Source organism: Oncorhynchus gorbuscha, unplaced genomic scaffold (assembly GCF_021184085.1).
Source record: "Oncorhynchus gorbuscha isolate QuinsamMale2020 ecotype Even-year unplaced genomic scaffold, OgorEven_v1.0 Un_scaffold_390, whole genome shotgun sequence".
NCBI lineage: Eukaryota > Metazoa > Chordata > Actinopteri > Salmoniformes > Salmonidae > Oncorhynchus > Oncorhynchus gorbuscha.
The window spans coordinates 710,512-724,856 of record NW_025745238.1 but is presented as its reverse complement, the minus strand read 5'-3'; the positions used below and the strand labels follow the sequence as shown (position 1 = coordinate 724,856).

The following is a 14,345-nucleotide window of genomic DNA, read 5'->3' as shown; positions in this document are numbered from 1 at the left end:
CATGTTAACGTGCGTGCCTGCACACATACAGTGCATGAGTGCAGGAAAGCAGAAACCTATGCATATTCAAAGACATCAGCCAATAGTTTGGTTAACTGGAGCAAGATAATCCACCCACTTGCAATACTGTGTACAGTATGAATGTAACTCTAGAGATCCTAGCCTTGAAGTGGTTGGATGCTTAACTGTTTCCTATTGCTAACACCAACAGTTCAACATTCCAATTGGAAATGGAAGTTGAAAAAATACTCCTTTTCAATAAAGCCTCAGCAACATAAAGGGAACTAACAAAATGGGAAAGCCTACCTCTCCTGACAGAAACGCAGTCTGCACTACCAATTTTATCAGCACTAATAAAAACAAACATTCTCTTATAATTATTACTATTAAAACAATTTAATGTATAGCTTTTTACATTGTATGGGGGAACAAATGTCTAGCACCCACCTTGGCCAAGCCATGGCAGCCATTTTGCACCAGAAACTTCACCACTCACCCCTTATCACAGTGGAGCAGTGAGGTAGAGCAAGGTGTCACCATAACTAATGGGCCTATGAAAGCAAATGGAGAAGCATGTGAAAATGGTGGTAGCACAGTAGTTGAGCTGTGTGTTTATTAAACAGAAGTTATGATCATCATGGAACAAAAGGCCCATTGGGAAGGGAGCCAACGAGGACAGCTGCAGTTACACAGGTCAAGGTGAAACAGGCCAAGACGAGTGGAGAGGAAGAGTAGTGGGGAGGAAGGGTAGTGGAGAGGAAGGGTAGTGGTGAGGAAGACTAGTGGAAAGGAAGAGTAGTGGAGAGGAAGACTAGTGAAGAGGAAGGGTAGTGGTGAGGAAGACTAGTGAAGAGGAAGGGTAGTGGAGAGGATGACTAGTGGAAAGGAAGAGTAGTGGAGAGGAAGAGTAGTGGAGAGGAAGACTAGTGAAGAGGAAGGGTAGTGGAGAGGATGACTAGTGGAAAGGAAGAGTAGTGGAGAGGAAGAGTAGTGGAGAGGAAGACTAGTGAAGAGGAAGGGTAGTGGTGAGGAAGACTAGTGGAAAGGAAGGGTAGTGGAGAGGATGACTAGTGGAAAGGAAGGGTAGTGGAGAGGAAGAGTAGTGGAGAGGAAGACTAGTGAAGAGGAAGGGTAGTGGAGAGGATAGTGGAGAGGAAGGGTAGTGGAGAGGAATTACTAGTGGAGAGGAAGAGTAGTGGAAGGAAGTAGTGAAGAGGAGAGGAAGAGTAGTGGAGAGGAAGACTAGTGAAGAGGAAGGGTAGTGGAGAGGATGACTAGTGAAGAGGAAGGGTAGTGGAGAGGAAGAGTAGTGGAGAGGAAGAGTAGTGGTGAGGAAGACTAGTGAAGAGGAAGGGTAGTGGAGAGGATGACTAGTGGAAAGGAAGAGTAGTGGAGAGGAAGACTAGTGGAGAGGAAGAGTAGTGGAGAGGAAGACTAGTGAAGAGGAAGGGTAGTGGTGAGGATGACTAGTGAAGAGGAAGGGTAGTGGAGAGGATGACTAGTGAAGAGGAAGAGTAGTGGAGAGGAAGAGTAGTGGAGAGGAAGAGTAGTGGAAAGGAAGAGTAGTGGAGAGGAAGAGTAGTGGTGAGGAAGACTAGTGAAGAGGAAGGGTAGTGGAGAGGATGACTAGTGGAAAGGAAGAGTAGTGGAGAGGAAGAGTAGTGGAGAGGAAGACTAGTGAAGAGGAAGAGTAGTGGAGAGGATGACTAGTGGAAAGGAAGAGTAGTGGAGAGGAAGAGTAGTGGTGAGGAAGACTAGTGAAGAGGAAGGGTAGTGGAGAGGATGACTAGTGGAAAGGAAGAGTAGTGGAGAGGAAGAGTAGTGGAGAGGAAGAGTAGTGGAGAGGAAGACTAGTGAAGAGGATGACTAGTGGAAAGGAAGAGTAGTGGAGAGGAAGAGTAGTGGTGAGGAAGACTAGTGAAGAGGAAGGGTAGTGGAGAGGATGACTAGTGGAAAGGAAGAGTAGTGGAGAGGAAGAGTAGTGGAGAGGAAGACTAGTGAAGAGGAAGGGTAGTGGAGAGGAAGACTAGTGGAGAGGAAGACTAGTGAAGAGGAAGAGTAGTGGAGAGGAAGACTAGTGGAGAGGAAGAGTAGTGGAGAGGAAGAGTAGTGGTGAGGAAGACTAGTGAAGAGGAAGGGTAGTGGAGAGGATGACTAGTGGAAAGGAAGAGTAGTGGAGAGGAAGACTAGTGGAGAGGAAGAGTAGTGGAGAGGAAGACTAGTGAAGAGGAAGGGTAGTGGAGAGGATGACTAGTGAAGAGGAAGGGTAGTGGAGAGGATGACTAGTGGAGAGGAAGAGTAGTGGAGAGGAAGACTAGTGGAGAGGAAGAGTAGTGGAGAGGAAGACTAGTGAAGAGGAAGGGTAGTGGAGAGGAAGACTAGTGGAGAGGAAGAGTAGTGGAGAGGAAGACTAGTGGAAAGGAAGAGTAGTGGAGAGGAAGACTAGTGGAGAGGAAGAGTAGTGGAGAGGAAGACTAGTGAAGAGGAAGGGTAGTGGAGAGGATGACTAGTGAAGAGGAAGGGTAGTGGAGAGGAAGACTAGTGAAGAGGAAGAGTAGTGGAGAGGAAGACTAGTGGAGAGGAAGAGTAGTGGAGAGGAAGACTAGTGAAGAGGAAGGGTAGTGGAGAGGAAGACTAGTGGAGAGGAAGAGTAGTGGAGAGGAAGACTAGTGGAGAGGAAGAGTAGTGGAGAGGAAGACTAGTGAAGAGGAAGGGTAGTGGAGAGGATGACTAGTGAAGAGGAAGAGTAGTGGAGAGGAAGGTGGTAGTGGAGAGGAAGAGTGGAGAGGAAGAGTAGTGGAGAGGAAGACTAGTGGAGAGGAAGAGTAGTGGTGAGGAAGACTAGTGAAGAGGATGACTAGTGGAAAGGAAGAGTAGTGGAGAGGAAGAGTAGTGGAGAGGAAGACTAGTGAAGAGGAAGAGTAGTGGAGAGGATGACTAGTGAAGAGGAAGAGTAGTGGAGAGGATGACTAGTGGAAAGGAAGAGTAGTGGAGAGGAAGAGTAGTGGAGAGGAAGACTAGTGAAGAGGAAGGGTAGTGGAGAGGAAGACTAGTGGAGAGGAAGAGTAGTGGAGAGGAAGAGTAGTGGAGAGGAAGACTAGTGAAGAGGAAGAGTAGTGGAGAGGAAGACTAGTGGAAAGGAAGAGTAGTGGAGAGGAAGAGTAGTGGAGAGGAAGACTAGTGAAGAGGAAGGGTAGTGGAGAGGATGACTAGTGGAAAGGAAGAGTAGTGAAGAGGAAGAGTAGTGGAGAGGAAGACTAGTGAAGAGGAAGAGTAGTGGAAGAGACTAGTGGAAAGGAAGAGTAGTGGAGAGGAAGACTAGTGGAGAGGAAGACTAGTGAAGAGGAAGGGTAGTGGAGAGGATGACTAGTGGAGAGGAAGAGTAGTGGAGAGGAAGAGTAGTGGAGAGGATGACTAGTGGAGAGGAAGGGTAGTGGAGAGGAAGACTAGTGAAGAGGAAGGGTAGTGGAGAGGAAGACTAGTGGAGAGGAAGGGTAGTGGAGAGGAAGACTAGTGAAGAGGAAGGGTAGTGGAGAGGAAGACTAGTGAAGAGGAAGGGTAGTGGAGAGGATGACTAGTGAAGAGGAAGGGTAGTGGAGAGGATGACTAGTGGAGAGGAAGAGTAGTGGAGAGGAAGAGTAGTGGAGAGGAAGACTAGTGGAGAGGAAGACTAGTGGAGAGGAAGACTAGTGGAGAGGAAGACTAGTGGAGAGGAAGACTAGTGGAGAGGAAGACTAGTGGAAAGGAAGACTAGTGGAGAGGAAGAGTAGTGGAGAGGAAGACTAGTGGAGAGGAAGACTAGTGGAGAGGAAGACTAGTGGAGAGGAAGACTAGTGGGGAGGAAGAGTAGTGGAGAGGAAGACTAGTGGAGAGGAAGAGTAGTGGAGAGGAAGACTAGTGGAGAGGAAGACTAGTGGAGAGGAAGACTAGTGGAGAGGAAGACTAGTGGAGAGGAAGAGTAGTGGAGAGGAAGAGTAGTGGAGAGGAAGGTAGTGGAGAGGAAGACTAGTGGAGAGGAAGACTAGTGGAGAGGAAGACTAGTGGAGAGGAAGGGTAGTGGAGAGGAAGACTAGTGGAGAGGAAGAGTAGTGGAGAGGAAGAGTAGTGGAGAGGAAGACTAGTGGAGAGGAAGACTAGTGGAGAGGAAGACTAGTGGGGAGGAAGACTAGTGGAGAGGAAGAGTAGTGGGGAGGAAGAGTAGTGGAGAGGAAGACTAGTGGAGAGGAAGAGTAGTGGAGAGGAAGACTAGTGGAGAGGAAGACTAGTGGGGAGGAAAACTAGTGGAGAGGAAGGCTAGTGGTGAGGAAGACTCGTGGAGAGGAAGGGTAGTGGAGAGTTGCAAGGAACACTTGCTGTATGGGTAAGTCTTTGGGAAATTGTCTTAACCTAATTTCTCAATAATAGTGTAGCTATTTCTGGGGGTAGCCCAAATGGTAAACCTTTAACACCTTAGCCATTACATGAAGAGATCCAAGCCTTTTGATGAGGTCGTTGGTGTTTTACTTGGGATTGGTCAACTCCAGTCCTCCGGTGCTGGAGTGGTGTCACACTTTTCCCCACCCCTAGAAAACACAGCGGATTATACAAATTGCATTCTAAACTGATGATTGTGATACATTTATTATTAGACTCCAGTGTGTTAACTGAGGTTGGGGCAAAAGTGTGACACCAATCAGGGCCACGAGGACTGGAGTTGCCCATCCCTGTGCAAAAATATTATATCTGTGCTCATGCTTCTAGTACAGGGCTCTCCAACCCTGTTCCTGGAGAGGACCCTCCTGTTGGTTTTCACTCTTACCCTAATCTAGCACACCTGAATCTAATAATTAGCTGGTTGATAATCTGATTCGGGTTAGTTATAACTGGGTTTGGGGTAAAAACCTACAGGAAGGTGGCTCTAAAGGAACAGGGTTGGAATTAAAACCTACAGGAGGGTAGCTCTCCCGGAACAGGGTTGGAATTAAAACCTACAGGAGGGTAGCTCTCCAGGAACAGGGTTGGAGTTAAAACCTACAGGAGGGTAGCTCTCCCGGAACAGGGTTGGAGTTAAAACCTACAGGAGGGTAGCTCTCCAGGAACAGGGTTGGAGTTAACCTACAGGAGGGTAGCTCTCCAGGAACAGGGTTGGAGTTAAAACCTACAGGAGGGTAGCTCTCCAGGAACAGGGTTGGAGTTAAAACCTACAGGAGGGTAGCTCTCCAGGAACAGGGTTGGAATTAAAACCTACAGGAGGGTAGCTCTCCCGGAACAGGGTTGGAATTAAAACCTACAGGAGGGTAGCTCTCCAGGAACAGGGTTGGAGTTAAAACCTACAGGAGGGTAGCTCTCCAGGAACAGGGTTGGAATTAAAACCTACAGGAGGGTAGCTCTCCAGGAACAGGGTTGGAGTTAAAACCTACAGGAGGGTAGCTCTCCAGGAACAGGGTTGGAGTTAAAACCTACAGGAGGGTAGCTCTCCAGGAACAGGGTTGGAATTAAAACCTACAGGAGGGTAGCTCTCCCGGAACAGGGTTGGAATTAAAACCTACAGGAGGGTAGCTCTCCCGGAACAGGGTTGGAATTAAAACCTACAGGAGGGTAGCTCTCCAGGAACAGGGTTGGAATTAAAACCTACAGGAGGGTAGCTCTCCCGGAACAGGGTTGGAGTTAAAACCTACAGGAGGGTAGCTCTCCAGGAACAGGGTTGGAGAGCCCTGCTCTAGTGTTTTCAGTCATATGAATGTGAGAGGACACTGCGTGGGAGTTCAGGTATGGTTGTGAATCTACTAAAGAGTCAAGGGGTCAAGTCTGGGATTATTTGCTTGCCAGTGAGTTGTGTAGGAGTGTTATTTCTCTGTTATCTAGCTGGCCTAAGCATAAAGGAGATATGCTGCATCTAGCAGGCAGGTATATCATTAAATAGCATAAGACATACTAACATTAGAAGTGGTAATAAATGTAGTAGGTCTAAAACGGGAAGCATAAATTGCTAGAGCAGAAAAAGTCCGGTTCCAAAGCAAAACCATGTTTTCATTATGGTAGATAGTTTGAAACGGCCTCCCATACCGAGTTCATTTAGAGAACTAAATCATCATTTTAAATAGTACCAAAACTTTCTCCTAAGACATGATGTCAAAATAAGACAACAGCTGATACAAATGTATTTAATATATATTCTTTCAAAATCTTGTACATTTAAGAAGCAAAATGTTATTCAGCAATAAAATAAATGTGTGTATTGTCTGCCCCAACAAGACAAGAACAAAGCAGGTCTGTCTTCTTCAAGCTCGGAGAGGGATACCATACAATCCAACCATGTGATCGTGTGCCAATAGACACAGAGAGGTAGAAAGTTAATATATCTCCATAGAAGGTCATGTTTGCCAGTTCCTAATTATTGTTGACATCCATGAAAATGAACCCTTAATCATCCTCCATGTAAGGTGAACCTACGCACCAGAAGGCCTGTCTGTTATTTTACTGATATTGTAAGGGCATTACTAAACCCTACTCTCTAATTCTGCTCAAATGCTGGTCATGAATGACCAGTTATGGTCAAATTATGGTAATTACTCAAAGTAAGGTTTTGGATCATTGCCCAGCCACTGCAAGTTCAGAAGAGACAGCATCAATATCCAAGTTATAGAGAAGTAAGTTGACTGTTTTAGGACTCTATTGAGAATGGGGTTTTTCTGTTTAGTCTCGTGCCCAAATAAATGAAACAGATACATTAGGTGCTGTGGTGAATTTATAATGGCCATAATGTTTAAAGAGTAACTAACATTATATTTACACGGCAGACACCACTGTGGTGAATTTATAATGGCCATAATGTTTAAAGAGTAACATACATTATGTTGACACGGCAGACACCACTGTGGTGAATTTATAATGGACATAATGTTTAAAGAGTAACTAACATTATGTTCACATGGCAGACACCACTGTGGTGAATTTATAATGGCAATAATGTTTAAAGAGTAACTAACATTATGTTCACATGGCAGACACCACTGTGGTAAATTTAGAATGGCCTTAATGTTTACATGGCAGACACCACTGTGGTGAATTTATAATGGCCATAATGTTTAAAGAGTAACTAACATTATGTTTACACGGCAGACACCACTGTGGTGAATTTATAATGGCCATAATGTTTAAAGAGTAACTAACATTATGTTTACACGGCAGACACCACTGTGGTGAATTTATAATGGCCATAATGTTTAAAGAGTAACTAACATTATGTTCACACGGCAGACACCACTGTGGTGAATTTATAATGGCCATAATGTTTAAAGAGTAACTAACTAACATTATGTTTACATGGCAGACACCACTGTGGTGAATTTATAATGGCCATAATGTTTAAAGAGTAACTAACATTATGTTTACACGGCAGACACCACTGTGGTGAATTTATAATGGCCATAATGTTTAAAGAGTAACTAACATTATGTTGACATGGCAGACACCACTGTGGTAAATTTATAATGGCCTTAATGTTTACATGGCAGACACCACTGTGGTGAATTTATAATGGCCATAATGTTTAAAGAGTAACTAACATTATATTTACACGGCAGACACCACTGGACACACCACATCATTTCAGCGTGGAAAATTAGCTCATATTTAGTATGTAGATATTGATCAATAAGATTCCAATCTATTTTCACCCACTCAAAAAAACAGCCAAAAGTTTATTTATTTATTTTACCTTTATTTAACTAGGCAAGTCAGTTAAGAACAAATTCTTATTTTCAATGATGGCCTAGGAACAGTGGGTTAACTGCCTGTTCAGGGGCAGAAGGACAGATTTGAACCACTAGGCTACCCTGCCGCCCCTGAATTCACAATGTGTTATCATTAAGATTTCAAACATTTAAAGGGACATTCAAATTCCAATGGAAAAGCAATGTCTGATTGTGGGTTTAGTTGCACCTAAATGTGTTATAGCTCCACTTTCAACCATTTGAAAGCACACCACAGTTAGAATGGGAATACAATGTCAGATATTATGTTTATGTATACAACTTAATGCGTTATCACTGTGCTTCATCTCATAGCAGAACCAAATGACCTGGATTGCAGTTAGTTGAGGTTACATTAAAGTACATGGCGCAAGTGATCAATGCCGTTGGAGATTCTGTGCAGATCATTTTGCAAAAGTAATATTGAATTGTGTTTGGTTTTCAACGCAACCATATATCAACATTTGAAGGAGATGTATCTTCTGCTTGGATAGTTCCATCTGTGCCACTGAGTCTGGCTTTAACTGCAGTTTGTCTACAAATTAATAACTGATGTTGGATTCACGTCTCCATTTCAACCAAAAATCTAAGATAAAGAATAGGACTTTGTTTTTGGTTGAGATAAAGATGTGAATCCAACATATTTCGTATTAACTTGTAGATTCCATTTTAAACCAACCAAAGCTTGAAACTCTAGGCCTATGTTTTGTCTATTTTTAGTTGAATCCTGGGCTGAATTTAAACTATAGCTGTTGATAAATTGCCAAATGCTATATAGGCCAAAATAGCATTATTGATGATACATGATTGATTTAATTTGCTCTATTGAACCTACCCTTTTGAATGACTTCGATAGCAACAGTGAATCTATTAAGTGGCGATCTCTCAACAATCATTCTCATGATAGCACATTGGTAATAGTCAGTGACATCATAGCTAAGCAGGGCTGGGCTTGGTTAAAACCCTGGATAGGAGACCAAAGGGTTGGCTGTAGATAGATCAACTCTCCAGTAGGAGGTGCTGCCAAGCCTATAGTTTTATTGATCTGACCTTGTTTCAAAGGTACAAATTCAACATATTTTATACAAGGTTTGTCTATGTTGAAAATTGGTTACCATGATGACATACTGTACATAATCCTGTGATTGAATTTTACCCTCAAAACAACAGTTGATTACTTTTTTTAAATCTCATGAATTTCCTACGTAGATTCGTTGACAAATTACGCCGAAACAACGTCAATTTAACCAGTTTGTGCCCAGTGGGACATTAATATTGGTCAGACTCTAAAGGCAAAAGGAGACACAGACATCAGCAGACATCCCACTGGGCAAACATTTGGTGAATCAACGTTGTTTCCACATAATTTCAACCCAAAAATTCAGTGTGATGACGTTGAATCAACACAGACAACTGATTGGATTAGCAAAAAGTCATCAACATCAGGACATTTCGGAAATCCAATGACAAGGTGATATTTTTGGCTGATTTCACATTGAATTCAAGTTAGTTGACAACTCAACCAAGTGTAAATGAAAACTAGATGTTGAACTGACGTCTGTGCCCAGTGGGGGATGGCACGTTCTTCTCCCTCGGTCTATGTGTATCTTCAGTGTTCTCCTGCAATGTAAACCAGCTCTGATCTGCCCGTCAGTGATTTGTTGCGTGAGTTCTCAAGATCAGTGGAGGACTGGAGGCCTCGGGATCAAGGGCTATAGAAATGGCAACAGTCCCGTCTCATGATCAGTGGAGGACTGGAGGCCTCGGGATCAAGGGCTATAGAAATGGCAACAGTCCTCATGATCAGTGGAGGACTGGATGATCAAGGGCTATAGAAATGGAGGACAGTGGAGGACTGGAGGCCTCGGGATCAAGGGCTATAGAAATGGCAACAGTCCCGTCTCATGATCAGTGGAGGACTGGAGGCCTCGGGATCAAGGGCTATAGAAATGGCAACAGTCCCGTCTCATGATCAGTGGAGGACTGGAGGCCTCGGGATCAAGGGCTATAGAAATGGCAACAGTCCCGTCTCATGATCAGTGGAGGACTGGAGGCCTCGGGATCAAGGGCTATAGAAATGGCAACAGTCCCCTCATGATCAGTGGAGGACTGGAGGCCTCGGGATGATAGAAATGGCAACAGTCTCATGATCAGTGGAGGACTGGAGGCCTCGGGATCAAGGGCTATAGAAATGGCAACAGTCCCGTCTCATGATCAGTGGAGGACTGGAGGCCTCGGGATCAAGGGCTATAGAAATGGCAACAGTCCCGTCTCATGATCAGTGGAGGACTGGAGGCCTCGGGATCAAGGGCTATAGAAATGGCAACAGTCCCGTCTCATGATCAGTGGAGGACTGGAGGCCTCGGGATCAAGGGCTATAGAAATGGCAACAGTCCCGTCTCATGATCAGTGGAGGACTGGAGGCCTCGGGATCAAGGGCTATAGAAATGGCAACAGTCCCGTCTCATGATCAGTGGAGGACTGGAGGCCTCGGGATCAAGGGCTATAGAAATGGCAACAGTCCCGTCTCATGATCAGTGGAGGACTGGAGGCCTCGGGATCAAGGGCTATAGAAATGGCAACAGTCCCGTCTCATGATCAGTGGAGGACTGGAGGCCTCGGGATCAAGGGCTATAGAAATGGCAACAGTCCCGTCTCATGATCAGTGGAGGACTGGAGGCCTCGGGATCAAGGGCTATAGAAATGGCAACAGTCCCGTCTCATGATCAGTGGAGGACTGGAGGCCTCGGGATCAAGGGCTATAGAAATGGCAACAGTCCCGTCTCATGATCAGTGGAGGACTGGAGGCCTCGGGATCAAGGGCTATAGAAATGGCAACAGTCCCGTCTCATGATCAGTGGAGGACTGGAGGCCTCGGGATCAAGGGCTATAGAAATGGCAACAGTCCCGTCTCATGATCAGTGGAGGACTGGAGGCCTCGGGATCAAGGGCTATAGAAATGGCAACAGTCCCGTCTCATGTACTAACGCTTGTTTTTTCCCTCTGGGATGGAGGACAGACCAGAGCAAAGCAGAGCTGAGCCAGGAAGAAGAATGACTCCCCCTGATACTGGCCCATGTCTATCTATCCCCTGCTCCTCCTCTTTCCCTTCCCCAGCATCGCTAGCGCCTGTCTCTTGTTTGGATAAGTTAGTGGGGAGACGTCAGCTCGTTGCTGATGTATACCACCTGCCTTGGCCTCTCCCTGAACCTTCCTCCAGCTCCCACCACTGAGACATTCCACTGCCTTTTCTGGGCCTGTGTTTACACGGCAACAGATCACCCAGCACTCCCCTCTATCTCTTTCTACTGGTTAAGGACAGGAGGCCAAGGGGCTACTCCACCACCACCACTTCCCTGCCAAGATCCTCCCACTCATAATCACAGTCATGGTCATTAGGCTGAAAATGGAATGAAACAAGGAGATACTACCAGGACTCTTCCAATAAAGAACTTTCATTTTTGTTTTTTATTGCAAAAATGTTTTTAAACCTTTTCCATTGCAAAACCCAGAGCCAAGGACGGGTCAAACCAATTAGGGCTCACTAGCGAACATGCATGACCTCATCGTTACTGCCCTTTGAGAAGATTAATGACTGTTGATTTACACTTTATGTTCATTGAAAGCAATGGGAAAACTAGTAGTTTGGATGTGTGTGCACCTCACCATGACGCATGGAGAATGAAAATGATCCGTGGATGAAAGAGAAGTCATTCACACGGTCCTGCAGACTCTGTACTCCGTGCAACAGCTCCATTTCAGTTGATCCCAAGCTCATTGACGTCTGTTATCAGGATCTGACAGACTGTAACATTGGCTCTGTGTTGAGTCGAGTTTAGTGGAGAAACCACAGTTCCAGTGGGCAGTTCCTTTTTAGTAATACAAGTATATGTGCCTAGCTAAATGAGTTTCTGTTCAGTATGTTTAGTATGTTAGACCTACTGTCCTCTCAGGGTAGCCATGTGTACACTGTGTGGTTAATATAACCATGTTGATAGAATCATCACAGGAAAACCTCTAAATAATAGGCACACATAAAACACAATCCCAAATCAATCCCTGGGTGTAGGGTATATAGGGGAAAGGGGGAAACCTAGTCAGTTGTCCAACAATGTATTCAACTGAACTGTGTCTTCTGCATTTAAGTATAGGGTATAGAAGTATATAGTGGCTGTTCAGACAGTGTTTCTGTGTGGCACAGCCACAGCAGCAGCTGTTATCAATCGTGACCACCACCAGACTGTAACGGTCATTCAGTCTCTCCATTACTGACCACACACACACTGATACGCCACACATCAAATACTTGGTCTTTACCAGAGAAACACCACCTGGTGTTTGACATCTCATCTATAGCCAAGGTTCTACTGCTCTTCTCCCCAGAAACATAAAACATTCAGAGTTAGATCTGGATAGGTTCTGGAACTGTCCCCAAAATGTGATGCTTTTCTATGATCATTCAGAGAGCCTTCTCCCACTTTAAGGTCTCCCACTAAATCACCTCTACTCAGAGTATATCACTTCATGTCTTCCTTAACAGTATATAATTTAATGTCTTCATTAACAGTATCATTGAATGTCTTCATTAACAGTATATCATTGAATGTCTTCATTAACAGTATCATTGAATGTCTTCATTAACAGTATATCATTGAATGTCTTCATTAACAGTATATCATTGAATGTCTTCATTAACAGTATCATTGAATGTCTTCATTAACAGTATATCATTGAAAGTCTTTATTAACAGTATATAATTGAACGTCTTCATTAACAGTATATCATTGAATGTCTTCATTAACAGTATATCATTGAATGTCTTCATTAACAGTATATCATTGAATGTCTTCATTAACAGTATATCATTGAATGTCTTCATTAACAGTATATCATTGAATGTCTTCATTAACAGTATATCATTGAATGTCTTCATTAACAGTATATCATTGAATGTCTTCATTAACAGTATATCATTGAATGTCTTCATTAACAGTATATCATTGAATGTCTTCATTAACAGTATATCATTGAATGTCTTCATTAACAGTATATCATTGAATGTCTTCATTAACAGTATATCATTGAATGTCTTCATCCAGTAGAGCTTTCATCATTGTGAATTCTAAATGAACCCATCCTGGTGTGAACTGTTTTTCAACACCTCATAAAATTGTTGTGAGAGCATGTGCACGGGCCTCAACGCTCAACACACACACAAATGTAAAACTGACTGTGACAATGAAAGGCTAGGCCTATATACATTTTAAGACACTGAAGATAAGAACTTGTAATTTCTATAATGGTCTCTTCAGTTGCATTATAGTTTTTCTCCACAACAAAGAGTGATTGATTGTTCCACGTGTTAACAGGCAACTCAGATACATGGCCATAAATTGATAGTTGCTCCACAGCTCCACCAAGTGGCAGAACATAAAACATTACACAAATAAAATAATAGAAAGCACTGCACTACTGAACTAACTGTGGCAACCGCAGGCATGGTGGATATCATACCCTTTACTATAAAGTGTTAAGTTGAAAGAGTAAAGTACTCCATCGCCATCATTAATGTGGGCATTTGACTCATTAACAACAACAAAACACCACATCATTATTTATTAAGGATCCCCATTAGTTCATACCAAGGCAGCAGCTACTCTTCCTGGGGTTTATTATTGATCCACATTAGTTCCTGCCAAGGCAGCAGCTACTCTTCCTGGGGTTTATTATGGATCCCCATTAGTTCATACCAAGGCAGCAGCTACTCTTCCTGGAGTTTATTATCGATCCCCATTAGTTCATACCAAGGCAGCAGCTACTCTTCCTGGGGTTTATTAGTGATCCCCATTAGTTCCTGCCAAGGCAGCAGCTACTCTTCCTGGAGTTTATTATGGATCCCCATTAGTTCATACCAAGGCAGCAGCTACTCTTCCTGGAGTTTATTATCGATCCCCATTAGTTCATACCAAGGCAGCAGCTACTCTTCCTGGGGTTTATTAGTGATCCCCATTAGTTCCTGCCAAGGCAGCAGCTACTCTTCCTGGAGTTTATTATGGATCCCCATTAGTTCCTGCCAAGGCAGCGGCTACTCTTCCTGGAGTTTATTATGGATCCCCATTAGTTCCTGCCAAGGCAGCAGCTTCTCTTCCTGGAGTTTATTATGGATCCCCATTAGTTCCTGCCAAGGCAGCAGCTTCTCTTCCTGGTGTTTATTATGGATCCCCATTAGCTCCTGCCAAGGCAGCAGCTACTCTTCCTGGGGTTTATTAGGGATCCCCATTAGTTCCTGCCAAGGCAGCAGCTACTCTTCCTGGATCCCCAAGGCAGCAGCTACATTACATATAAAACTTCCTGGAGTTTATTATGGATCCCCATTAGTTCCTGCCAAGGCAGCAGCTACTCTTCCTGGAGTTTATTATGGATCCCCATTAGTTCCTGCCAAGGCAGCAGCTTCTCTTCCTGGAGTTTATTAGGGATCCCCATTAGTTCCTGCCAACCCGCTGGTGGGGGGGGGCCCGAGACACAAAGGGGGAGGAATAGTAGCCCAGACCCATGATGAGCCTTATCGAGGCCGGTGGGGGGGTCCGGAGACACAAAGAGGGGGAATAGTAG

At 44.2% G+C, this 14,345-nt stretch overlaps 1 protein-coding gene across 1 annotated transcript in view; it reads right to left on the bottom strand.

Moving 5' to 3' along the window:
* Positions 1-11,462, bottom strand: part of LOC124018093 (RNA-binding protein, mRNA-processing factor 2a-like) — a 41,934-nt gene extending 30,472 nt beyond the window's left edge. The window contains exon 1 of the mRNA XM_046333352.1: positions 11,400-11,462. Coding sequence (XP_046189308.1) covers positions 11,400-11,447 — 48 coding nt within the window. The 5' untranslated portion in view covers positions 11,448-11,462. The remainder of the gene's footprint in view (positions 1-11,399) is intronic.
* Between the last annotated feature and the right edge of the window lie 2,883 nt (positions 11,463-14,345).